Source organism: Salmo salar, chromosome ssa06, assembly GCF_905237065.1.
Source record: "Salmo salar chromosome ssa06, Ssal_v3.1, whole genome shotgun sequence".
Classification (NCBI taxonomy): Eukaryota; Metazoa; Chordata; class Actinopteri; order Salmoniformes; family Salmonidae; genus Salmo; species Salmo salar.
The window spans coordinates 5,144,201-5,171,905 of NC_059447.1; the positions used below are offsets into that span (position 1 = coordinate 5,144,201).

The 27,705-nt window shown below is 41.7% G+C and overlaps 1 protein-coding gene, 1 long non-coding RNA gene and 1 other non-coding gene across 3 annotated transcripts in view; 2 read left to right on the forward strand and 1 right to left on the reverse strand.

Annotated features, from left to right (window-relative positions):
* Positions 1 to 2,017: 2,017 nt before the first annotated feature.
* trnat-cgu (transfer RNA threonine (anticodon CGU)) lies at positions 2,018 to 2,089 on the reverse strand. Its single transcript has one exon. It is a non-coding gene; the product is annotated as a tRNA-Thr (tRNA).
* Positions 2,090 to 2,394: 305 nt separating this feature from the next.
* Positions 2,395 to 6,223, forward strand: LOC106606186 (uncharacterized). Its single transcript, XR_001329001.2, has 3 exons — positions 2,395 to 2,660; positions 3,937 to 3,997; positions 4,188 to 6,223. It is a non-coding gene; the product is annotated as an uncharacterized lncRNA (long non-coding RNA).
* Positions 6,224 to 20,674: 14,451 nt separating this feature from the next.
* LOC106592410 (polycomb protein suz12-A) overlaps positions 20,675 to 27,705 on the forward strand; it is a 58,159-nt gene continuing 51,128 nt past the window's right edge. Inside the window, exons 1-3 of the mRNA XM_045719619.1 lie at positions 20,675 to 21,471; positions 23,544 to 23,590; positions 23,917 to 23,981. Of these exons, the coding sequence (XP_045575575.1) occupies positions 21,270 to 21,471; positions 23,544 to 23,590; positions 23,917 to 23,981 (314 nt within the window). The 5' untranslated portion in view covers positions 20,675 to 21,269. The remainder of the gene's footprint in view (positions 21,472 to 23,543; positions 23,591 to 23,916; positions 23,982 to 27,705) is intronic.

A 27,705-nucleotide genomic window follows, 5' to 3' on the forward strand; every position in this document is an offset into this window, starting at 1 on the left:
AAGGGGTACATTTTGTCATCAAATAGAAAGGAGGACCAAGGCACTCTTCATATAATTAATTAAAATGACTTTATTTGTATAGCATGTTCAATGCAAAGAATAAAAACTCTGATTAAAAACTAAGGTTAAACACATTTTTGAATCTTTGTTTCCATTGAACAAGCTATACAAATAAGTCATTTTAATTAGTTATATGAAGAGTGCCTTGGTCCTCCTTTATTTTTATAATCACAGCTGGTTGTGATACAGCCTGGAATCGAACCACGGTCTGTAGTGACATCTCTAGCACGGAGATGCAGCGGCTTAGACCGCTGAACCCCTCGGGAGCCCGTAGAAGATGTATGTGTCTAATTTAATGTACTACTAAGAATTGATTTATTAATTCAAAACGGGTAAAAAAAAGCTGTAAAGTTGCTTTGAACGTAAAACTATTGTTGTGGCGCAAAGACAATTAACAATCTGCATTATGCTAATCTATCCAGTGACATTACCTTGTCCTCAAGTGAACCGTCTTGCTCTCACACTCAGCGTTCAGGTGAAGAGAGCAATTAGCCTGGTCTCTTTGTAGCTCAAAAGTATTTAGGGTAAGGGAAAGAGTTAACTACAGTAAAAAAAAAACTTCCTCACAAATTTACCCATCATGTAAACCTATCGATCATAGCTCCAGTAGGCCACACCACGTGCGCGTTATCCTTGCACAGGTTGGGCACTCTCCAAAGCGCACAGTTGGAACACGAGGGGATACTTGTTGAGTTCTAGAGCCCACGACCAGGGTTCCCTTTCGCAATCCCCATACAACTTTCATGTTATGAGTAAAATCCTTTAAGAAAAATGTATATGTTATCCTCCAAAAAGCAGGTTTAATTGTCCACAGTCAGACACGAAACAGATTACAGAAATTGCCTCTATCGGCATGGAACATAGGCCCATCTCTCCAAAGACAGTTGAATATTTTCCTAAAGTTATTCCTGAACAAAAAAGCGTAGGCTACCGTGTGTCCCAGACCGGTAACGTTGCCCGGGGAAAAATAAACCCACCTAATCTCTCTCTATGTGTGTACTGACCGATCGTCCCGTGCAGCACCTAGAGACAGTATCCCAAACCTAGTGGCTCTGGCTGTGCTGTGTGGGCCGCGTAGTGCGAGTCTCCTTTTCAGGCCCTCCCTAAAATGGAATTCTAGGTGGTGGTGACTCGGCAGTAGGTATGTCGAGCTCCATGCGAGCGCCACTCCAGAAGAACACAGTCCTGACAGTTGAGATCTTGCAGTAACCATTGCCACCAAATGGAAAGGTTTGCCTCTGCACTCTCGTATGTAAAAGTGTGGGGAATAAATGACTATTGTACCTTCCTCTTCCCAAACAATAATCAGAACAACGAGGTTTTCGTATACCATAAGGATTTATCAAGTTTCTGAGTAAAATATAAACTTATAACGTTGATTTGCCTAACCATGTTTTCTTATTTTAGGCCTATATTATCAGGCTGTCTATTATGGCATTGGATTGAAAACAAGATCTATATTTACGAACATGTATATTTACAAAGATAGACAGAACTCAGTCTTTAGTCTAGTTTTTGTTTCTTTCATCCATGTGTCGTTGTATGATGGCTGATCTCTCATCTGATCTGTATAACTCATTGGGCAACTTATCTGGTCTTTCCACACTATTGTAGTTGGAGCGCCGACTGGTGGTCATTATGAGGGGCGTGACAAATAAACGTCTGAAATAAAAGTTTAAGATTTTTAGCTTAAACTGTTTAACCTTGATTTCTCCTAGATTTTGTGTAGCTCTGAACCTGTTTAACCTTGATATCTTCAATTTATTGTCTTGATGAACACCATTTATGTATGAGAAGTCTTAGCATATAACTTTTGCGTTGTACATTGTTGAGATTTAAACGTTTTATCAACACATTAACTTTATATTGAGTTTGAAATATATATCAAATATCACAATGAAGTATCACGTTGGAACTGTCCTGTTTAAAAATGTGTCCACAATGGACTTCGTTTCCGAGGCACGGACGGGGATCGAGCCCGCGATCTTCGGTTTACGAGACCGACGCCTTACCACTTGGCCACCGCGCCTGGTAATAGTGCGAGAGAAAAATATCAGTTTTCAAACCTTTTTCCTGCCAATTGACTAAGTCCGATTGGAGAATGTTATGGATGATACAAATATATTTATCGATAATAGCAAGTTTTTATGACGAGCAATCTCAAACATACTTCTCCAAACCAGAAACACCAGTTGACCACTTAGCTAAGCTTAGCTAAAACTGACGTTAGCTAAAACTGACGTTGGTAGCTAGCTACTGGAAGTTAGCTACACGGGTCGTTTCAAAATGTGACTTTAGCCGCTAGAAAGCAAAATATGATGATGATGATGATGATGATGCACGATACGTATTGTGTTTATTATCAGCAGTGATCGATTTTATGACGCTATTTAGAACACGCCCTGTCCATGTGTTCCTGAATGTAGCATTGCACCCGGATGTAGTGGGTGACTAAGCTAAGGATCATGTTGCTAGCCCGGTTTGGTATCTCGAGCATCAAACGTTATATGTTGACGATTATGTGATTTATATCTAGATAAAGAACTTGGATGCAGATTGCAAGCGTGTCTCATTTTAACCTGTGCGCTTGGTTCATTTTGGTAAGTCCTAGGCATGTTCCTATCTCAGCAAAGATGTAGCTGGCTAACTAAAACAAATCTCTTACGCTAGCTAGCTAACCATATGAGATCAATACAGTACATCCAGTTCTGTACCGGTGTCATTGTCAAAAGTGGTCACCGAAGTTTGCAAATTCATGGGATTTTGTTCGGATACATATGGGCTTAATAATAATCTTTGTCTGCTGTTATGTGCACCGCACTGTAACAAGTTGCAATGTTGTTAGGTAGCTACAATAACGTTACAATGTTGTTCGTTAGCTATAATAACATTACAGTGTTGTTAGTTAGCTACAATAACATTACAGTGTTGTTAGTTAGCTATAATAACATTACAGTGTTGTTAGTTAGCTACAATAACATTACAGTGTTGTTCGTTAGCTACAATAACATTAGTGTTGTTCGTTAGCTACAATAACATTACAGTGTTGTTAGTTAGCTACAATAACATTAGTGTTGTTCGTTAGCTACAATAACATTACAGTGTTGTTAGTTAGCTACAATAACATTACAGTGTTGTTAGTTAGCTATAATAACATGACAGTGTTGTTAGTTAGCTACAATAACATTACAGTGTTGTTAGTTAGCTACAATAACATTACAGTGTTGTTAGTTAGCTACAATAACATTACAGTGTTGTTAGTTAGCTATAATAACATTACAGTGTTGTTAGTTAGCTACAATAACATTACAGTGTTGTTAGTTAGCTACAATAACATTACAGTGTTGTTAGTTAGCTACAATAACATTACAGTGTTGTTAGTTAGCTACAATAACATTACAGTGTTGTTAGTTAGCTACAATAACATTACAGTGTTGTTAGTTAGCTACAATAACATTAGTGTTGTTAGTTAGCTACAATAACATTACAGTGTTGTTAGTTAGCTACAATAACATTACAGTGTTGTTAGTTAGCTATAATAACATTACAGTGTTGTTCGTTAGCTACAATAACATTACAATGTTGTTAGTTAGCTACAATAACATTACAGTGTTGTTCGTTAGCTAAAATAACATTACAATGTTGTTAGCTAGCTACAATAACATGACGAGGTTGTTAGCTTTGTTTCAAAGCTCAGGCTAAGTTCTACGAGTGTGTTCCGTGGAACATACAGTATTATTCAGGTTCCCTGAATCAGGGCAGTGAAATGTGTTCTATAAGATCATAAGTGTGTGTGTTTCACTTTTTGACCATGCTAGTTCTCATTTAGATAAAAAATTCAAAAGGCACTCGCACATCTGAGCAATCTTGTTGCAGGTGCATGGCAACAGTTGAAACAGGATGAAGGAAAAAGGATGAAGGAAAATGCGTCATTTTGGTAATACGTAATTTTGGATACATAAGCTTATTAAATATCAGTGATACTATTAAGAGCAGTTCTCATTTAGATACAACAGAGTAGCCTACCTATGTTACTTACCGTAACTGAATTTCATATTTTGTAATATATTCATAATATTGCATCTATATAACCTGGTAAAGCTACATTCCCAACCGTTCCTTTGCAGGTGAGGAAGCCTATAAATCTGAACTGACACCCCAGCCCTGTCCCAAGCCGTCACTGATCTTCCACGCCTCCATGTCCCAGGTGTAGGTTAAACCCTTGAAGCTGGAGAGACCCTGAAGTCCCACCCCTGTGACACCCCTGGGTCCTCAGCCTCAGCCCCTCTGACGACCTACCATGCCCCTGATCGTGGATGCTGTGTGGGCCGTGTGGAGCATCGGGGCGGGGGTCTATGACTACTTCCACACCAGTGCCATGGAGGAACGCATTGGCAACCTGGAGAGCGTCCTCACCATCCACCAGTGTGTCATAGCAGCCCTGTCCGCAGGCCTCGTCCTCCTCATGACCTACATACTGTGGAGAAAACACTGAAGCCATGGTTGTATTCAGTCAGTGAGGTGGCCCCGGGGGAAAGTTTCCCCTAGGTACAGATCTTGGATCATTTCCCCCTCCCTCAATCCTATCTGTAACCAGTGGTGGGGAAAATACTAAACTGACCCAAGATCAGCATCTATGGGCAACTTCACCCTACTCCAGCGGAGATGGGAGATGAGACAGTCCTAGATACTCCAGACCTAAGGACTGCATTACGGATAGCATTGGCTACTCACCAGACTAACAGCCAGTCCCAAATCACTGCCTAACCCTCCCCCATTGTCTTATGTCATATGATGCGATGACTGTCAGTTTAAGGACGGGGCATCATGTAGGAGTGACGCCACCTAGCATACCATAATGACCTTGGCCCTAACCCTTGGGTGTTGGCAGATCTGAAGGGTCTTGATAGGTATAAGCAGTGTAACGCTGGATCATCACATCACTACTACTACTACTGGATCTCAACAGACAGTCTTCAATCCCTCCCTAGTCCTTCCCCTCGGCCCTGACCATCAAAGAACGGTCTGGATAGGTATGACAACTGGGTAGGTATAGGATTCTGTTTTATCAAAGCACTACTATTGGAAGACGAGCTCAGGAGACCATGAGGAGTTGCTTGTGGAAGCTTCTTGGTGGAAAGTAGCCCTGGTATACAGTGCAAAGGCTCTATCAGAGCTTGTTGGAGTAGTCATCCCTCCAAGTCTCGTTCCTCACTCTGCTGTTACTTGGAACGGGATTGAGAGGAAGTCTGGGAGCTGAGGGTAGCTGGAGAGGGGTTCTTCAGTCTGAAAGCTTGAGTGCCGTGATGACTGTAGCCTGGTCCCAGATCTGTTTGTGCTATTGTGTCAACTCCTTGCCATGCCAAATATGGAATTGACATGATAGCACAAACAGATCTGGGACCAGTCTATCATGACTGGCTGTGATCAGAAAACACTGTATTTTGCTACTGTGTGGATACTGACGTCTAGCCTGGTCCCTGATCTGTTTATGCTGTCTTGCCAACAATGACCATAATGATTGTAGGAGTGGGCAAGACCATACAAACAGATCTAGGACCAGGCTAACTCAGGCCACTTGTTTCATTTAAAACTATCATCCATTGAATGTGATTGATTAATTTTGGTACTTTATATTGCCGAAAGGGATTTGTGAAACATGGCTTCCGTCCATGTCACTGTAGAATAAGCCTACATAATAATGACACTGTTGGGACTAAACATTATAAACCGTTTTCCCGGACAGAGATTAAGCCTAGTTCTAGAATAAAAAGCCTGGTCAATGGAGAATCTCCATTAATTTAAAAAATAAAATGTTTAGCCCAGGACTAGACTTAAACTGTCTGAAACCTTCCGTGTAAGAGAAAGATAACACCTTTTTAAGTTACTGTCCAGGTTAAAATTTTTTACACGTTTCCATGTCGATGACACCTTTTAACGGTTTTCTCTGTATTTGTACGTCATAACATCTCCTTTTAAATCATGCTTTTATCATTGTTGGATCTGTTAACTGTCTACCTGGTTGTCTATTATCATGTCTGTTGGCCATTGTTGTCAACTCAAGTGCAACTTTGTGTATTTTGCTGAATCACTACCTGGTTGTTGGTTTCTATGTGAACAAAAGGTATTAATGTCAGGTTAATAAATAATGTGATTAACTCTGCACTACTCTTTCCTCAATGTATTTGAAGTATTTGTTTATCATGTACAAACTATGATTTGTAATTCCTTTGAAAGTTGGGTGCCATGCCAGTGGTCATAGCTGGTTGTAATGACGACACTGAGATACTGACCTGTAGGTTGTAACTCCAACCCTGTTCCTGGAGAACTACGGTCCTGTAGGTTTACACTCCAACCCTGTTCCTGGAGAACTACGGTCCTGTAGGTTTACACTCCAACCCTGTTCCTGGAGTACTACCCTCCTGTAGGTTTTCACTCCAACCCTGTTCCTGGAGAACTACGGTCCTGTAGGTTTTCACTCCAACCCTGTTCTTGGAGAGCTATGGTCCTGTAGGTTTTAACTCCAACCCTGTTCCTGGAGTACTACGGTCCTGTAGGTTTACACTCCAACCCTGTTCTTGGAGAGCTACCCTCCTGTAGGTTTACACTCCAACCCTGTTCTTGGAGAGCTACCCTCCTGTAGGTTTTCACTCCAATCCTAATCTAGCACACCTGATTGTAATAATTAGCTTGTTGATAAACTGAATCAGGTTAGTTACAACTGGGGTTGGCGTGAAAACCTACAGGAGGGTAGTACTCCAGGAACAGGGTTGGAGTGAAAACCTACAGGAGGGTAGCACTCCAGGAACAGGGTTGGAGTGTAAACCTACAGGAGGGTAGCACTCCAGGAACAGGGTTGGAGTGTAAACCTACAGGAGGGTAGCTCTCCAGGAACAGGGTTGGAGTGTAAACCTACAGGAGGGTAGTACTCCAGGAACAGGGTTGGAGTGTAAACCTACAGGAGGGTAGCTTTCTCCAGGAACAGGGTTGGAGTGTAAACCTACAGGAGGGTAGTACTCCAGGAACAGGGTTGGAGTGTAAACCTACAGGAGGGTAGCACTCCAGGAACAGGGTTGGAGTGAAAACCTATAGGAGGGTAGCTCTCCAGGAACAGGGTTGGAGTGTAAACCTACAGGAGGGTAGCTTTCTCCAGGAACAGGGTTGGAGTGTAAACCTACAGGAGGGTAGTACTCCAGGAACAGGGTTGGAGTGTAAACCTACAGGAGGGTAGCACTCCAGGAACAGGGTTGAAGTGAAAACCTACAGGAGGGTAGCTCTCCAGGAACAGGGTTGGAGTGAAAACCTACAGGAGGGTAGCTCTCCAGGAACAGGGTTGGAGGCCCCGGTCATAGTCTCACGTGACTCCTGTTTCCAACATAATGCACTACATTTGACCAGATCCCTATGGGCCCTGGTCAAAAGTAGTGCACTACATAAGGAATAGGGTGCTATTTGTAATGGAGCCATGGACTCAGGAATGTCCACAGATGAATATGGTCCATCCAGGTCAAAGTTTCTTCTTCTCTTTGCCCTCTTGATTCGTATCAGGGATTGAGAATGTCAGGAAGATTGCTTCTTCCTTCCAGAGCAACTGTAAACTTGCCCCGGTTTGCTGCTTCTATGGTGCCTGCCCCCTAAATATGTCATCAGACCAAGTTGCTGAATAAATATATCTCTCTTTCTCTCTCATTATACTAGGCTATTTCCGTCCTCATTATGTTTGTGGGTCAGTCCATTCCTATTAGTACCATACTCTTCACTTCCTCATGTCTGATTTATACTCTGTTTATTAGGTACACCCTTTAAGTACCAGGTCAGACCACCCTTTTCCTCCAGAACAGCCTGAATTCTTCAGGGCATGGATTCTACAAGGTGTGGCATTCAAGCGTTGCTCAATTGGTATCAAGGGATCTAACGTGTGCCAGTAAAACATTCCCCACATCAGTACACCACCACCACCAGCCTGTACCGTTGACACCAGGCAGGATGGGGCCATGGACTCATGCTGCTTACACCAAATCCTGACTCTGCCATCAGCCTGTACTGTTGACACCAGGCAGGATGGAGCCATGGACTCATGCTGCTTACACCAAATCCTGACTCTGCCATCAGCCTGTACTGTTGACACCAGGCAGGATGGGGCCATGGACTCATGCTGCTTACACCAAATCCTGACTCTGCCATCAACAGGAACTGGAATTCATCGGACCAGGCAATGTTTTTCCAGTCCTCAATTGTCCAGTGTTGGTGAACGTGTGCTCACTGGAGACACTTCCTTGTTTTTAGCTGATCGGAGTGAATTCGGTGTGGTCATCTGCTGCAATAGCCAATCCGTGACAAGGAGCGTTCTGCACACCACTGTTGCACTGTGCTGTTATTTGTCTGTTTGTGGCCCGCCTTTTAGCTTGCACGATTCTTGCCATTCTTCTTCGACCTCTCTCATCAACAAGCTGTTTTCTCCCACAGGACCCACCGCTGACTGGATGTTTGTTTATTTGTCACACCATTCTCGGTAAACCCTAGACACTGTCGTGTGTGGAAAAACCCAGGAACAGAGAGAAAGAGTGCAGTGGGAATCACAGGAATCGTGACATCCAAAGTGTGGTGTTCTGAACTTGGTTCAGGGAGTCATCTCCGGGATGTCGATGGAAGTTGAGGTCAGATACCTAAAAGAGAAGAGAAGAGCAGGTGTGGTCAGTTCCTGTCACCTGACCAGAACAATGAATGGAGAAAGGGAAGAGGGTCTATCGGTTCTTTTTTTTGACAAAGAACACCTCCCAACCACAGGAGGTTGGTGGCACCTTCATTTGGGAGGACCGGCTCGTGGTAATGGCTGGGGCGGAATCGTATCAAACGCATCAAACACATGGTTTGATGCCATTCCATTCGCTCTGTCCCAGCCCTTATTATGAGTCGCCCTCCACTCATCAGCCTCCACTGCTCCCTACACATTTTAAAGCTAAAGGTATGTAAGGTAAGGTAAGACCATTCGTCCACAAAATGCTACAATGTAAAAACTGTAAAGGATTTGGCCAGGTGGCATATATGTGGAGGCTGAAGATCGGAGTGAAGAAGGTCAGGGCTGCGATTGGGGTGGAGATCATGATCCAGAGTTCTTGAAGTGCCCTGTAAAAGGGTGAAGGAAGTTGAGCTGGTGAAAGTCAGGACGGCCCATCAGATCTCCTATGCAGATGCAACCAAAAGACTTGAGAAAGCAAGTGATAGTGTTGAAGGTATGATACGCAGATGCAACACAGCCCAAGTCAAGCAAGAGAACAGTTAAAAGGGTGGATTTCGTAGCATTTATTACAACTGTTATTAATTGTACGGCACAAAGTATCAAATAAATCTAAGAAGTTGTTCAATTGTTCACAGGGTTCAATTCTTGGGCCAACTCTTTTCTCTGTATACATCAATGATGTCGCTCTTGCTGCTGGTGAGTCTCTGATCCACCTCTACGCAGACGACACCATTCTGTATACTTCTGGCCCTTCTTTGGACACTGTTAACAACCCTCCAGATGAGCTTCAATGCCATACAACTCTCCTTCCGTGGCGTCCAACTGCTCCTAAATACAAGTAAAACTAAATGCATGCTCTTCAACCGATCGCTGCCTGCACCTGCCCGCCCGTCCAGCATCACCACCCTGGACGGTTCTTACTTAGAATATGTTGACAACTACAAATACCTAGGTGTCTGGTTAGACTGAAAACTCTCCTTACAGACTCACATCAAACATCTCCAATCCAAAGTTAAATCTAGAATTGGCTTCCTATTTCGCAACAAAGCATCCTTCACTCATGCTCGTAAAACTGACCATCCTACCGATCCTGGACTTCGGCGATGTCATTTACAAAATAGCCTCCAATACCCTACTCAATAAACTGGATGCAGTCTATCACAGTGCCATCCGTTTTGTCACCAAAGCCCCATATACTACCCACCACTGCGACCTGTACGCTCTCGTTGGCTGGCCCTCGCTTCATACTCGTCGCCAAACCCACTGGCTCCAGGTCATCTACAAGACCCTGCTAGGTAAAGTCCCCCCATATCTCAGCTCACTGGTCACCATAGCAGCACCCACCTGTAGCCCGCGCTCCAGCAGGTATATCTCTCTGGTCACCCCCAAAGCCAATTCCTCCTTTGGTCGTCTTTCCTTCCAGTTCTCTGCTGACAATGACTGGAACGAACTACAAAAATCTCTGAAACTGGAAACATTTATCTCCCTCACTAGCTTTAAGCACCAGCTGTCAGAGCAGCTCACAGATCACTGCACCTGTACATAGCCCATCTATAATTTAGCCCATACAACTACCTCTTCCCCTACTGTATTTATTTATTTATTTTGCTCCTTTGCACCCCATTATTTCTACTTTGCACTTTCTTCCACAACAAATCTACCATTCCAGTGTTTTACTTGCTATATTGTATTTACTTTGCCACCATGGCCTTTTTTGCCTTTACCTCCCTTAACTCACCTCATTTGCTCACATTGTATATAGACTTATTTTTCTACTGTATTATTGACTGTATATTTGTTTTTCTCCATGTGTAACTCTGTGTTGTTGTATGTATCGAACTGCTTTGCTTTATCTTGGCCAGGTCGCAATTGTAAATGAGAACTTGTTCTCAACTTGCCTACCTGGTTAAATAAAGGTGAAATACATTTTTTTTAAATTAAGTTGAACATCATTGTGGCTGCAGCTGAAAAGTATCTGGGACTTCAATGGAAGATGTGCCACACTGGCGGTTTTGTTTTAACAGAAGAAATCAGATGTTTTGGATATTTTTTGCCCACTCACACCGACAATGTTACTTTTTTTATGATCTTTTTGTTTTCATCCAGCACAGTAGGTGGCGGCAATAAGCTTTTTGAGTGTAGTCTGCTAATACATATAAAGAAAAAGAAGTAGCGCGTCTGCGTCACTAGTTACCACAGCCACAAGGTAAGAAGGCCCGCCTACTCGACCAATCAGATGAGGGAGTGAGATGACGTGAAGCCGACCGGCTCGCAGGGGCAGAAAAGAGACTTGTATTTCTCTTATCCAGTGATCCATCAATTATTTGATTATTTATTAGCTATAATAAAACCAACCGTTCTAAATGCAAAGTGGTAATCAGATGTCTTATTAAAACTCAGCTTGCAAGTTTATCATGATGTTTGCCCTTACTCAAAGTTACTTTAACCCAAAATAGGTTTACTCCAGTAGCTGCATTGTTTTTAAAATGGCATGTAGACCAAGAAATTGATTTTTAAATCTTCATTTTAGATCTTTATTTTCAAAATCCACAAGTAAAACGTTCACAGTTTCACAGAAATGTTTACATAAATGTAAATTTTTGAAATTGGCTGATTTAAGATGAAAATGTCTACTCTGTTACTTTATTTGGCATCCAGGCACTTACTATAGTCATTTATTTATTTCACTTAACAATGCCTTGCAATCCATCTTTTTGGTATTTTGTACCAGTTTCCAAAGGCATGGTCTTCAAGCTATGGAATATGGTCAAAATATTTTAATTAAAATAATAATTGATTGGACTACTTACATGGCACTTTTCTCACCACTTCTCACCCCACTTACATACTCTTTATTTGATTTCATTGGCCCATCCACCCCCGTCTTCAGAGGTTAAAGGTAACTTTATACATTATTCATACACTTGACATACATGGCACTTTTATACAAAGTATTACATGATAGGAATACAGTTTGATATACACATTACTCATAAAATTGTTCTCATCCATAGCCGTGTGACCACTGAGTTAGGACACCTGTTTAAAAGACCCATCTTCCATTTTATTGAGGAACATTCCATTGTTAGTACTTCAACATTATTCTAATTAAATGTTATAAAAAGTGTAGGGTGTAAATGACAGTGATCCGTCTATGAACTTACTTCCTTCCTGTCCCTTTCAGCAGCATATTTCTCTTTGGCTTTTGTCTGTCTGTCTTTGCCCTGGTGGCATTCATACAGTGCCTTCAGAAAGTATTTACACCCCTTGACCTTTTCCTAATTGTCTTGTATTACAGCCTGAATTTAGATGTTATTTTGGTCACTGGCCTACAAGCAATACCCCATAATGTCAAAGTGGAATTATGTTTTTAGACATTTTTACAAATGAATTAAAAATGAAAATCTGAAATGTCTTGAGTCAATAAGTTTTCTACCTTTTTATGGCAAGGCTAAATAAGTTCAGGAGTAAAAATGTGACCGACCCCCTCGATCCGGTCTTACGTAGAAACATTTGAAATTGTGTTTTTTTACACTGGATAAAAGTAGAGCTACACTGCAGTTGAGGAACAACGGGAAAGGAATTATGCTTTGAAAGTTGATAAACTTGTAACCCCACCTTTGAGAAAATGGCCCTTGAATGTTTTGGTACACCTACTGAAGAGCCTTCTTTGTCTACAACGATTCAGCATTGTTCACACGCTCTTAAGCCTTAGCCCCACCCGTCTCTTTAAGGATTCACATGTGAGGTCATGTGCTAAACAGAGTTAGTAGTGTAGTGTACAACCAAAGATTTCAAGACTAAAAGTTGTGAAAGTAGTAGCCTACAATAAGGAAAAACTCCAAGTAAAAATACACTGTCTAGTCCTTGGCCTATATCCTAGTCTGACTTTGGTGTGGTCCCGTGTGGCTCAGTTAGTGGTGCTTACAACACCAGAGTTGTGGGTTCGATTCCCACAGGAGACCAGTATGAAAAATGTATGAAGTCACTCTGGATAAGAGTGTCTGCTAAATTACTAAAATGTAATGTTATTCTTCACATTACCATCTCGGATAAACACACACTATATGAAATTAAAGTTTATTGGTCACATGCAAAGGATACAGAAATAAATGGTTATTTGCATAGTAACAATAGAAAATGTCCAGACTCAAATATTTTATAATTATTAGATTACGCTTACCCAGAAACTTGTCTAAATTGATGAATCATGTGCATGAAATGCTATAATCACCACCCAATTCACACTGGAGTTTCTTACCAAGAAGACAGTGAATTTTCCTGTGGCCGAGTTTTGACTTAAATCTGCTTGCTACGGCAAGACTTTTGAAAATGAGAAAATAATAAATAGGCAAATCCAGGTGTGCAAAGGTCTTAGAGACTTACTCAGAAAGACTCATAGCTGTAATTGCTGCCAAAGGTGATTCTAACATGTATTGACTCAGGGATGTGAATACTTACATAAATTAGATATTTCTGTATTTCATTTTCAATAAAATTGCAAACATTTCTAAAAACATGTTTTAACTTTTTCATTATGGGGTATTGTTGTGAGATTTTGTTTTTGTTTTTATCAATTTTGAATTCAGGCTATAACACAACAACATGTGGAATAAGTCAAGGAGTATGAATACTTTCTGAAGGCACTGTATGTCTTTGTGCCCACAACTTGAAATGTTAGGCTATAAAAATAAATAAAGAGAGTTGCACGCTCTACAGTTAAAGTCGGAAGTTTACATACACCTTAGCCAAATACATTTAAACTCAGCTTTTCACAATTCCTGACATTTAATCCTAGTAAAAATTCCCTGTCTGAGGTCAGTTAGGATCACCACTTTATATTAAGAATGTGAAATGTCAGAATAATAGTAGAGAGAATGATTTATTTCAGCTTTTATTTCTTTCATCATATTTCCAGTGGGTCAGAAGTTTACATACACTCAATCAGTATTTGTTGGCATTGCATTAAATTGTTTAACTTGGGTCAAACGTTTCAGGTAGCCTTCCACAAGCTTCCACAATAAGTTGGGTGAATTTTGGCCCATTCCTCCTGACAGAGCTGGTGTAAATAAGTCAGGTTTGTAGGCCTTGCTCGCACACACTTTTTCAGTTCTGCCCACAAATTTTCTATAGGATTGAGGTCAGGGCTTTGTGATGACCACTTCAATACCTTGACTTGGTTGTCCTTAAGCCATTTTGCCTCAACTTTGGAAGTCTGCTTGGTGTCATTGTCCATTTTGAAGACCCATTTGCGACCAAGCTTTAACTTCCTGACTGATGTCTTGAGATGTTGCTTCAATATATCCACATCATTTTCCTGCCTCATGATGCCATCTATTATGTGAAGTGCAACAGTCCCTCCTGCAGCAAAGCACCCCCACAACATGATGCTACCACCCCGTGCTTCACGGTTGGGATGGTGTTCTTTGACTTGCAAGCATCCCCCTTTTTCCTCCAAACATAATGATGGCCAAACAGTTCTATTTTTGTTTCATCAGACCAGAGGACATTTCTCCAAAAAGTACAATCTTTGTTCCCATGTGCAGTTGCAAACCGTAGTCTGGCTTTTTTATGGCGGTTTGGAGCAGTGGCTTCTTCCTTGCTGAGCGGCCTTTCAGGTTATGTTGATATAGGACTCATTTTACTGTGGATATAGATACTTTTGTACCGGTTTCCTCCAGCATCTTCACACTGTCCTTTGCTGTTGTTCTGGAATTGATTTGCACTTTTCGAACCAAAGTACGTTCATCTCTAGGAGACAGAACGTGTCTCCTTTCTGAGTGGTATGATGGCTGCGTGGTCCCATGGTGTTTATACTTAAGTACTATTGTTTGTACAGATGAACGTGGTACCTTCAGGCGTTTGGAAAATGCTCTTTTCTTTCTGAGGTCTTGGCTGATTTCTTTTGATTTTCCCATGATGTCAACCAAGCAAAGAGGCACTGAGTTTGAAGGTAGGCCTTGAAATACATCCACAGGTACACCTCCAATTGACTCAAATGATGTCAATTAGCCTATCAGAAGCTTCTAAAGCCATGACATCATTTTCTGGAATTTTCCAAGCTGTTTAAAGGCACAGTCAACTTAGTGTATGTAAACTTCTAACCCACTGGAATTGTGATACAGTGAGTTATAAGTGAAATAATCTGTCTGTAAACAATTGTTGGAACAATTACTTGTGTCATGCACAAAGTAGATGTCCTAACCGACTTGCCAAAACTATAGTTTGTTAACACGAAATTTGTGGAGTGGTTGAAAAACGAGTTCTTAATGACTCCGACCTAAGTGTATGTAAACTTCCGACTTCAACTGTATGTACAAGCTCAGAGTAATGTATTGGGTAGACCACCTCCCAGTAATGTATTGGGTAGACCACCTCAGATTAATGTATTGGGTAGACCACCTCCCAGTAATGTATTGGGTAGACCACCTCAGAGTAATGTATTGGGTAGACCACCTCCCAGTAATGTATTGGGTAGACAACCTCCCAGTAATGTATTGGGTAGACCACCTCCCAGTAATGTATTGGGTAGACCACCTCAGAGTAATGTATTGGGTAGACCACCTCCCAGTAATGTATTGGGTAGACCACCTCAGAGTAATGTATTGGGTAGACCACCTCCCAGTAATGTATTGGGTAGACCACCTCCCAGTAATGTATTGGGTAGACCACCTCCCAGTAATGTATTGGGTAGACCACCTCCCAGTAATGTATTGGGTAGACCACCTCAGAGTAATGTATTGGGTAGACCACCTCAGAGTAGTGTATTGGGTAGACCACCTCCCAGTAATGTATTGGGTAGACCACCTCCCAGTAATGTATTGGGTAGACCACCTCAGAGTAATGTATTGGGTAGACCACCTCCCAGTAATGTATTGGGTAGACCACCTCAGAGTAGTGTATTGGGTAGACCACCTCCCAGTAATGTATTGGGTAGACCACCTCAGAGTAATGTATTAGGTTGACCACCTCCCAGTAATGTATTGGGTAGACCACCTCCCAGTAATGTATTGGGTAGACCACCTCCCAGTAATGTATTGGGTAGACCACCTCAGAGTAATGTATTGGGTTGACCACCTGCCAGTAATGTATTGGGTAGACCACCTCAGAGTAATGTATTAGGTAGACCACCTCAGAGTAATGTATTAGGTAGACCACCTCAGAGTAATGTATTGGGTAGACCACCTCCCAGTAATGTATTGGGTAGACCACCTCCCAGTAATGTATTGGGTAGACCACCTCAGAGTAATGTATTAGGTAGACCACCTCCCAGTAATGTATTAGGTAGACCACCTCAGAGTAATGTATTAGGTAGACCACCTCCCAGTAATGTATTGGGTTGACCACCTCAGAGTAATGTATTGGGTAGACCACCTCCCAGTAATGTATTGGGTAGACCACCTCAGAGTAATGTATTGGGTAGACCACCTCCCAGTAATGTATTGGGTAGACCACCTCAGAGTAATGTATTGGGTAGACCACCTCCCAGTAATGTATTGGGTAGACCACCTCCCAGTAATGTATTGGGTAGACCACCTCAGAGTAATGTATTGGGTAGACCACCTCAGAGTAATGTATTAGGTAGACCACCTCAGAGTAATGTATTGGGTAGACCACCTCCCAGTAATGTATTGGGTAGACCACCTCCCAGTAATGTATTGGGTTGACCACCTCCCAGTAATGTATTGGGTAGACCACCTCCCAGTAATGTATTGGGTAGACCACCTCCCAGTAATGTATTGGGTAGACCACCTCAGAGTAATGTATTAGGTAGACCACCTCAGAGTAATGTATTGGGTAGACCACCTCCCAGTAATGTATTGGGTAGACCACCTCCCAGTAATGTATTGGGTAGACCACCTCCCAGTAATGTATTGGGTAGACCACCTCCCAGTAATGTATTGGGTAGACCACCTCCCAGTAATGTATTAGGTAGACCACCTCAGAGTAATGTATTAGGTAGACCACCTCAGAGTAGTGTATTGGGTAGACCACCTCCCAGTAATGTATTGGGTTGACCACCTCCCAGTAATGTATTGGGTAGACCACCTCCCAGTAATGTATTGGGTTGACCACCTCCCAGTAATGTATTGGGTAGACCACCTCAGAGTAATGTATTGGGTAGACCACCTCAGAGTAATGTATTGGGTAGACCACCTCAGAGTAATGTATTGGGTAGACCACCTCCCAGTAATGTATTGGGTAGACCACCTCCCAGTAATGTATTGGGTAGACCACCTCAGAGTAATGTATTGGGTAGACCACCTCAGAGTAATGTATTAGGTAGACCACCTCAGAGTAATGTATTGGGTATACCACCTCCCAGTAATGTATTGGGTAGACCACCTCCCAGTAATGTATTGGGTAGACCACCTCCCAGTAGTGTATTGGGTTGACCACCTCCCAGTAATGTATTGGGTAGACCACCTCCCAGTAATGTATTGGGTAGACCACCTCCCAGTAATGTATTGGGTAGACCACCTCAGAGTAATGTATTGGGTAGACCACCTCCCAGTAATGTATTGGGTAGACCACCTCAGAGTAATGTATTGAGTAGACCACCTCCCAGTAATGTATTGGGTAGACCACCTCAGAGTAATGTATTGGGTAGACCACCTCCCAGTAATGTATTGGGTAGACCACCTCAGAGTAATGTATTATGTAGACCACCTCCCAGTAATGTATTGGGTAGACCACCTCCCAGTAATGTATTGGGTAGACCACCTCCCAGTAATGTATTGGGTAGACCACCTCCCAGTAATGTATTATGTAGACCACCTCCCAGTAATATATTGGGTTGACCACCTCAGAGTAATGTATTGGGTAGACCACCTCCCAGTAATGTATTGGGTAGACCACCTCAGAGTAATGTATTATGTAGACCACCTCCCAGTAATGTATTGGGTAGACCACCTCCCAGTAATGTATTGGGTAGACCACCTCCCAGTAATGTATTGGGTAGACCACCTCCCAGTAATGTATTGGGTAGACCACCTCCCAGTAATGTATTGGGTAGACCACCTGCCAGTAATGTATTAGGTAGACCACCTCCCAGTAATGTATTGGGTAGACCACCTCCCAGTAATGTATTGGGTAGACCACCTCAGAGTAATGTATTGGGTAGACCACCTCCCAGTAATTTATTGGGTAGACCACCTGCCTGTAATGTATTAGGTAGACCACCTCCCAGTAATGTATTGGGTAGACCACCTCAGAGTAATGTATTAGGTAGACCACTTCCCAGTAATGTATTATGTAGACCACCTCCCAGTAATGTATTGGGTAGACCACCTCCCATTAATGTATCGGGTAGACAACCTCAGAGTAATGTATTGGGTTGACCACATCCCAGTAATGTATTGGGTAGACCACCTCCCAGTAATGTATTGGGTAGACCACCTCCCAGTAATGTATTGGGTAGACCACCTCCCAGTAATGTATTGGGTAGACCACCTCCCAGTAATGTATTGGGTAGACCACCTCAGAGTAATGTATTGGGTAGACCACCTCCCAGTAATGTATTGGGTAGACCACCTCCCAGTAATGTATTGGGTAGACCACCTCAGAGTAATGTATTGGGTAGACCACCTCCCAGTAATGTATTGGGTAGACCACCTGCCAGTAATGTATTAGGTAGACCACCTCCCAGTAATGTATTGGGTAGACCACCTCAGAGTAATGTATTAGGTAGACCACCTCCCAGTAATGTATTATGTAGACCACCTCCCAGTAATGTATTGGGTAGACCACCTCCCAGTAATGTATTGGGTAGACCACCTCAGAGTAATGTATTGGGTTGACCACATCCCAGTAATGTATTGGGTAGACCACCTCCCAGTAATGTATTGGGTAGACCACCTCAGAGTAATGTATTATGTAGACCACCTCAGAGTAATGTATTAGGTAGACCACCTCAGAGTAATGTATTGGGTAGACCACCTCCCAGTAATGTATTGGGTAGACCACCTCCCAGTAATGTATTGGGTAGACCACCTCAGAGTAATGTATTAGGTAGACCACCTCCCAGTAATGTATTGGGTAGACCACCTCCCAGTAATGTATTAGGTAGACCACCTCAGAGTAATGTATTGGGTAGACCACCTCCCAGTAATGTATTGGGTAGACCACCTCAGAGTAATGTATTAGGTAGACCACCTCCCAGTAATGTATTATGTAGACCACCTCCCAGTAATGTATTGGGTAGACCACCTCCCAGTAATGTATTAGGTAGACCACCTCCCAGTAATGTATTATGTAGACCACCTCCCAGTAATGTATTGGGTAGACCACCTCCCAGTAATGTATTATGTAGACCACCTCCCAGTAATGTATTGGGTAGACCACCTCAGAGTAATGTATTGGGTTGACCACCTCAGAGTAATGTATTAGGTAGACCACCTCCCAGTAATGTATTGGGTAGACCACCTCAGAATAATGTATTGGGTAGACCACCTCAGAGTAATGTATTGGGTAGACCACCTCCCAGTAATGTATTGGGTAGACCACCTCAGAGTAATGTATTGGGTAGACCACCTCAGAGTAATGTATTGGGTAGACCACCTCCCAGTAATGTATTGGGTTGACCACCTCAGAGTAATGTATTAGGTAGACCACCTCCCAGTAATGTATTGGGTAGACCACCTCAGAATAATGTATTGGGTAGACCACCTCAGAGTAATGTATTGGGTAGACCACCTCCCAGTAATGTATTGGGTAGACCACCTCAGAGTAATGTATTGGGTAGACCACCTCAGAGTAATGTATTGGGTAGACCACCTCCCAGTAATGTATTGGGTAGACCACCTCCCAGTAATGTATTGGGTAAATCACCAATGTTCCTTCTTGAAAGGGAACACCATTGAATGGGAGACCTTTACTCTCTCAACTGAGTTGTTTTCCTGCCAAAGGCAGCTTCTGTTGAAGGTATGATATATTACTATTAAAATGAAAGGCTTGTAGGCATAGCCGCAGGAAGTAGGGGTGCTGAGGGTGCTGCAGGACCACCTGATAAATCACAATTTAAAAAGGTATTCATATAAAATAAATTGTGCTCTAGGCCTTTATTACTCCTGTGTGAGCGGAGAAAAATACTCCTCAAAAACACCAATCTCTACTGGACAACTTACAATGTAGATAGGAGTTTTTCCATGTAGCATCACCTGAACGGTAGCTCCGCAGGTGGAGTCTGGGTCTCAGGGTCCATAACCAGGGAATGGGGTCGAATCCCAGCCAAGGCATATTATTTAGAAAATAATTTTATGTGACAACACACTTTCAACACATTGTTGTTCAAACAATTATTTGTATTTAGTCAAGTATGGGTCAACCTTAAGCATCCTAAATAATGCCATAGATTCACTGTTTGTAATTGCAAAAAAAAGGGATTCACAGCAAAAAAGGGAACCTGTATGGTAACTGATAGTAGGCTACTAAGACCCCGCGACCCAATAGCCACTGCGCCACAGAGATTTGATGAATATGTGGGAAAAAACGTCTATATGAACATCAAACGCTGCTTTTCATTGCTGACCAGCAGATGTCATTAATGTGCATATTGTTAAAAGATTAGCATAATTCATGTTTTTTTCAGCATGATTTGGTGAAAGCCCCAAAGGCTTCAGAAAAGTCTCGGTTTCCCAGCACTATTTATGCTAGCTAGCTAGCTCATTTTAGATGAGAGTATCAAAAGTCATCACACTCGCTTATCTGATTGGTTGAGTAGGCGGGCCTTATGACTTTGTGGCTGTGGTAACTAGTGACGACTGCGTGTGAGTGGCAAACCGAACGTCACCTGCCGACTCGTGATGATTCACACCAATCACAACTCTCACTTCTCTAAACAACGCCTCTGATTCGGCTAGGATCTGTGAGGGCGGTTGCTCTCAAGTCACCATTTGAATTGTTGAGTTCAGGGAGTTTATCCATGATATGTGGGAGAAAAAAAACGGTCAATTTTACTGTTCCGTAGAAGCTCTCAGGAAAATTGTAGTAAATGGTTAATTTGCGTAGAGTTTTGTAGCTTTACCAAACCGACATAGCATTCTTTAATGGCATCTTTCCAGCTCACCTTATTTGTTGTGAAATATACAGCGAGCTAACAAGCTAGCTCAGGGTTAGCATAACTAGCTAACTGATGTTCAGTAGGAAACATAGCTACACTGACATAGCTAGGTGAAAGTGCCGGGTGCTTGCTAACTTCTCTAATTTCGTGCGTCCTTGAGATTTAATCGAAATTGTTTCTCTGACGAACTGTTTTCTAGCCAACAAACAATGCATTTCTACAACAAGTCTAATGTTTATTCCATGAAATTGACAAGAAGATAGCTAGCTAACTTCGCTGGCTAACACCGCCTGGCTAGTTTCAGCTTGCTCGTTTTTGGTAACGTTACTCTTTGTTTTGACAAAGGACCTGATCTTTTTTTCTTCCATATTTGGAATATACCTGGGACATTTTTGTATTTCCTGGGCCATGTCTCCCCAGAAGCACGGTTCTTCTGACGGCGGCAACAACGTATCTAGTCCGGTTGTGGGATACGTTGGTACCGGTGGCGGCAGAGCGAACGGCCGTGTCTACCACCACCAAACAACTGCAGTTGTGGTGCCCGCAGCCAAGAAGCCGAAAATGGAACTGGTTCAAGCCGATCATGAGTTGTTCTTGCAGGCATTTGAAAGTGAGTTGCTGTCATTGTCGTCATATAATGTTTTTGCATGATTAGTTATCTTTATATTGCTAGATTGGCATTTACAATTCATCTCTATATTTAATCTAGCCTATATAGGAGTGTCCCTTGTGATTGTGAGGCATCTTTCTTAAAACAAAATTTTAACCACATTTCACCAGAAAGACGTCAAGTTCAAAGCATCTGACAACATGATTTAACAGTCATCAGTATACAAAGAAATCTGATCCTATTTTAGATTTATAGCTAGCTACTGTAGTTAATTTATTTTACCACGTGTTTGCTTACTTCCTCCCCTGAAGAGATGGCATGTGCCAGAACTACTTTAAGAAATGAGCATGTGCTGCCTTTTGAAATACGTTTTATTTTTATTTAACCTATATTTAACTAGGCAAGTCGGTTAAGAACAAATTCTTATTTACATTGATGGCCTAGCAAAAGGCCTCCTTCGAGGACGGGGGCTCGGATTAAAAATAAAAATATAGGACCAAACACAACAGTACATAAAGAGAGACCTAAGACAACATAGCGTGGCAGCAACACATGAAAACACAGCATGGTAGCAACTGTGTACTAACTAATGTAACGAACATAAATATGTATAGGGTCATTTCCATGTTAAAAGGACCCATGATCACCAACATGTGAAGTCTATATTTGTGAAAAATGAAGGTGCGTGTTTGTATATATACATGTTTCAACCATTTTCCATCCTAAAAATTAGGAATAAGCAAAGGCTTTGATTTCTGGTTAAACAGATGGAAAAGGGGTCTTAGAAAACTTCTACCAGAAAGTATTAGAAATACATTAAAACACAACAATGTTGAAGTAAAGACTCCTAAAATCAACACTTATATTTCGTTTTGGAGAAGTGTTTCTGCCTTCTGTAAGTTTAGGAGAACATTCCCTTGTGCCTTGAAATTCCGTTACCAAACATCCACATAGCTATAGTGTTTTTACTGACATTTTGTTTATGAATTATTAAGTGATTACAACTCGAAATCCCGTTATCAAATCGGTAACAGAATTTCTGCAATTGAATTTGCTACAATGGGGAATCATAGTAGTCACTAAACACAGTTGGATCCACACGTTTGGACAGCACAGTAGAGTACAGTAAAGAAAGGTATAGTTCTATACAGTATACAGTAGAGCACACTAGTTGAGTACACTACTGTACTGCACTATACTGTACTGCACTATACTGTACTGCACTATACTCTACTGAACTGAACTATACTGTACTGAACTGCATTATACTCTACTGTACTGAACTGAACTATCCTCTACTGTACTGAACTATGCTCTACTGTACTGAACTATCCTCTACTGAACTGAACTATCCTCTACTGAACTGAACTATCCTCTACTGAACTGAACTATCCTCTACTGTACTGAACTATCCTCTACTGTACTGAACTATCCTCTACTGAACTGAACTATCCTCTACTCTACTGAACTATACTGAACTGAACTATACTGAACTAAACTGAACTATACTCTACTGAACTATACTGAACTGAAATATACTCTACTGTACTGCATTATACTCTACTGAACTCTACTCTACTGAACTCTACTCTACTGAACTCTAATGTACTGAACTATACTCTACTATACTGAACTCTACTCTACTGAACTCTAATGTACTGAACTATACTCTACTCTACTGAACTCTACTCTACGAACTCTAATGTACTGAACTATACTCTACTCTACTGAACTGAACTCTAATGTACTGAACTCTAATGTACTGAACTATACTCTACTGTACTGCATTATACTCTACTGTACTGCACTATATTCTACTGTACAGAACTCTAATGTACTGAACTATACTGTACTGAACTATACTTTACTGCACTCTACTGTACAAGTATACAAATACAATTGTTGTTAATGTAAAGTAATTTACTGTAAGCTAATGAATGTTGACCCAGTGTTGTTTTCAGAGCCAACAATAATTGCCCCTCTAGGATAAATAGTCTTATCTGTATAATGTTATTGTCAATGTAATTTACTGTGAACTTAATGAATGTTGAACCAGTCTATTGTGTTTCCAGAACCGACCCAGATCTACAGGTTTCTCAGAACAAGGAACTTGATAGCGGTACGTTGGAAGCCTTCTCAGCACCTGTCATTCTTTACTAACTGTCTGTGGCTTCTAATGGTGTGTCTGTTTTGAAGATGGTAAACATTTAATGTACCTCTAGAATAGCATTCTGTTGAGCAGATAAAGACTACCTTGAACCAGTTGTAACATGGCTGGTTAATGATGTCTGTTTTGAAGATTGTAAAGTTTTGATGCACAGTTCCACTAGATATAATGGCCTTATTTTGGTCATTGGACAACCTGTTGCAACATTTCTGTCAAAGTGCAGAAGATGCAAGTGCAGATTTCTAATAGTTCTTTCCCTCTGTTTTTTGTATTTTCAGCCTATATTTCTGCACAGAACTCTCACTTACATGTCCCACAGAAACTCCAGAACGAACGCCAAACGGTAAAACCCTGCGTTAGCAATTTATGTTATTCTTCAATAACTCAAACTCCAATGAAAATCAAGGGGACAAAAATAGGTTTATTTGAGGACAAATCAAGATGTTATGCTGGGAGGTAGATTTTCAGATCTTCAGTCTCCCTTCTCCTCAGCTTTTCTCCACCGAACAAAGGAACAGGATGCCGTTTTATAGCCTAGGGTTGACCAATCAAAAGGCCTTGCAGTATGACATGGCCAAATAACCAGTATTCTGCTCCAGACTCAATGTACAGAACGAAGCCCATGTAGCTCTGAGTTCAGGAGTGACATTCCACAGATTCTAAACGGCTGTTGAACTGAAAATCAACTCCTATTTACATTGACAATTCCCTATTGACCGTTTAGTATTATATTTAGTTTTTAGTGCTCTCGTCCTCTCATCCCCTCAAACTCCGCGTTGTGTATTTATCTTCGACATATTCTTACACCTGCATGAAGGTGTTGATTCTAGCTGTTGAATGTTTTCACATGTCCATTGATATGTTAGGCATTCTCAGCATACTGATGAGTCCCAGTCTTTAAATAGTCTACAGGAGCAGCAGACTTAATGACCGTGAACCTGACAACCTCAGAACCTGAAGAGTTGGTAGGGTTTAACCCTGTTGGCTTACTGCAGGGAGAGTGTGTGTGTGTGTGGTTCAGAATGCTATTAACAGAGGGCCAACCGCCATGGGGCTGCATAGTGTAGGAGGGGGCTGCCCCTGCTGTTTCACTGAGTGATGTAATGTATACATACATCTGTATGTCTATGGACTTGTTCAACGTTGCAGGTGACTGCAGATCGACTGATCTACAAATCACCTTGCATCATATAACTACTCATTTATTATTTGTAGATCAATTTACCCACAATGCATCATCACAGATTGGATGCTCTTGAAAAACAGTGATCCCTGTGGGAATTGAAAACAATTGAAAATAAACCTTGTTGCTAGCGCTGTACTCTTCCTAACTGAACCACACGTGTAGGCTGGTTGGCTAATGGCTATATCTTTCTCTATGTAAATGAGAAATGGTGCGTTTAGTTATATTAGCTGTTTTGCATATCGTTTGATTATAGTGATATTTGGAGCCCTGAGTTCTTCTTGATTATAGTGATATCTAGAATCAAATGTTTTCCACCTATGATGTGAAACGCATCCTACCGTCTGTCTTTCTGCCTAATGTGAACGGCAATAGCGCAAGATACACATGAAAACAGGAAATGACACTGGGAATCGATAGAACATTTAAAATAAACAACAAAAAACACGTAATATCTTTAAAAAAATATGTGTCTCTTTCCGTTAATCCTTTACACTGGTGGGAAGTGGCCTATTTGGATAGGGATTATTTGGATAGGGATTATTTGGATAGGGATTATTTGGATAGGGATTATTTGGATAGGGGGGCTGAATTGAAATGTTTCTTACGGAATAAATATGAAAAGCAAATGTATAACCATGGTAGCGATGAAAACAGAACAGTTGGGAGAACAATTGGGAGATTATGGGAAAATGATTAGACTAAAGGTGAGGACACAACAGTTCACCTGACAGGTAGGTAGCCTAGTGGTTAGAGCGTTGGGCCATCGAATCCCAGAACTGACAGGGTCAAAATCTGTCGTTCTGCCCCTGAGCAAGGGCGTTTAACCCACTGTTTCCCGGGCGCCGTCAACGTGGATATCGATTATGGCAGCCCTCCGCACCTCTCTGATTCAGAGGGGTTGGGTTAAATGCGGAAGACATATTTCAGTTGAAGGCATTCAGTTGGACAACTGACTAGGTATCCCCCCCCTTTCCCACAAGGCTGAATCCAAACATTTTATGTACATTTTACATTTATTGTACTTTTCACTGCATTTGTTGATAATGAAATATTAAAATACTCTGAATACATTCAGTAACATGATAATATTCCTGGAAAATGTGTTGGAGGTGCAACATAAGACAAACATTTTTCAACATAATCTGAGTTTGAGGACTAACCGGTGTCTCCAAGGGGCAGCACATCTCTCCAAAATGTTCACAGTTCCTAAGTCATTTCAATGAAGTCTTCAACTACAAGGTGCTTTATTTCATCTCTCCTCTCTGTGCCGTTGAGGAAGTAGAGCAAGCACACTATAGTTGTTTTGTTAGGAACACAACCCTGCATCCCCGCCATCATACTATTACTGTTGTTGTTTACACAATCTAAAAACACTCTGTTGTCAATCGCCATCTGGGTCAGGTGGGCATCATGTGAAAGCTTGTCATGTTGACAATAGAACAAGTTAAGTTATAAAATACGATATTAATACAGTGTTAAGCTTTCACAAGGCAATTCAGGGAAACTGATGGTAATTTTGGTGCCCGTAGAAAGGAGTCATGAGTGCGTTCTGGGGCGCGTGCCGAGGTGACAAACCCGGCTCATTCTGAACGGAACAACCCAGGGTATGACGCCATGTCATCTTGGAATGTTGACACTGAGTATATGACATGAGTTTTATAATATGGAAATGATTGGTTTGCTTGTATGACATCAAAGCAGTATTTATTCTAGTCCTCAACGTCTCATCTTTCTAAATACATTGAGTCCTCTTCATTCACAGCATTTCCTTCACTCAGTCAACAAAACATTGACAAAAGTTGCCCAATTAGGGGGAGGGATGGGGACAACTTCTGGTAACATACCGTTCAGAACAGCTGTCAGTCAAAACCCATACAGAGCTGTGAAGAACAGAGCCTGAGCTCTGACGTCATGTATAGCATGTTACTGTACAGCCACTGAGCTCTGACATCATGTATAGCATGTTACTGTACAGCCACTGAGCTCTGACGTCATGTATAACATGTTACTGTACAGCCACTGAGCTCTGACATCATGTATAGCATGTTACTGTACAGCCACTGAGCTCTGACGTCATGTATAGCATGTTACTGTACAGCCACTGAGCTCTGACGTCATGTATAACATGTTACTGTACAGCCACTGAGCTCTGACGTCATGTATAGCATGTTACTGTACAGCCACTGAGCTCTGACGTCATGTATAACATGTTACTGTACAGCCACTGAGCTCTGACATCATGTATAGCATGTTACTGTACAGCCACTGAGCTCTGACATCATGTATAACATGTTACTGTACAGCCACTGAGCTCTGACGTCATGTATAACATGTTACTGTACAACCACTGAGCTCTGACGTCATGTATAACATGTTACTGTACAGCCACTGAGCTCTGACGTCATGTATAACATGTTACTGTACAGCCACTGAGCTCTGACGTCATGTATAGCATGTTACTGTACAGCCACTGAGCTCTGACATCATGTATAACATGTTACTGTACAGCCACTGAGCTCTGACGTCATGTATAACATGTTACTGTACAGCCACTGAGCTCTGACGTCATGTATAACATGTTACTGTACAGCCACTGAGCTCTGACATCATGTATAACATGTTACTGTATAGCCACTGAGCTCTGACGTCATGTATAGCATGTTACTGTACAGCCACTGAGCTCTGACGTCATGTATAGCATGTTACTGTACAGCCACTGAGCTCTGACATCATGTATAACATGTTACTGTACAGCCACTGAGCTCTGACGTCATGTATAACATGTTACTGTACAGCCACTGAGCTCTGACGTCATGTATAACATGTTACTGTACAGCCACTGAGCTCTGACATCATGTATAGCATGTTACTGTACAGCCAC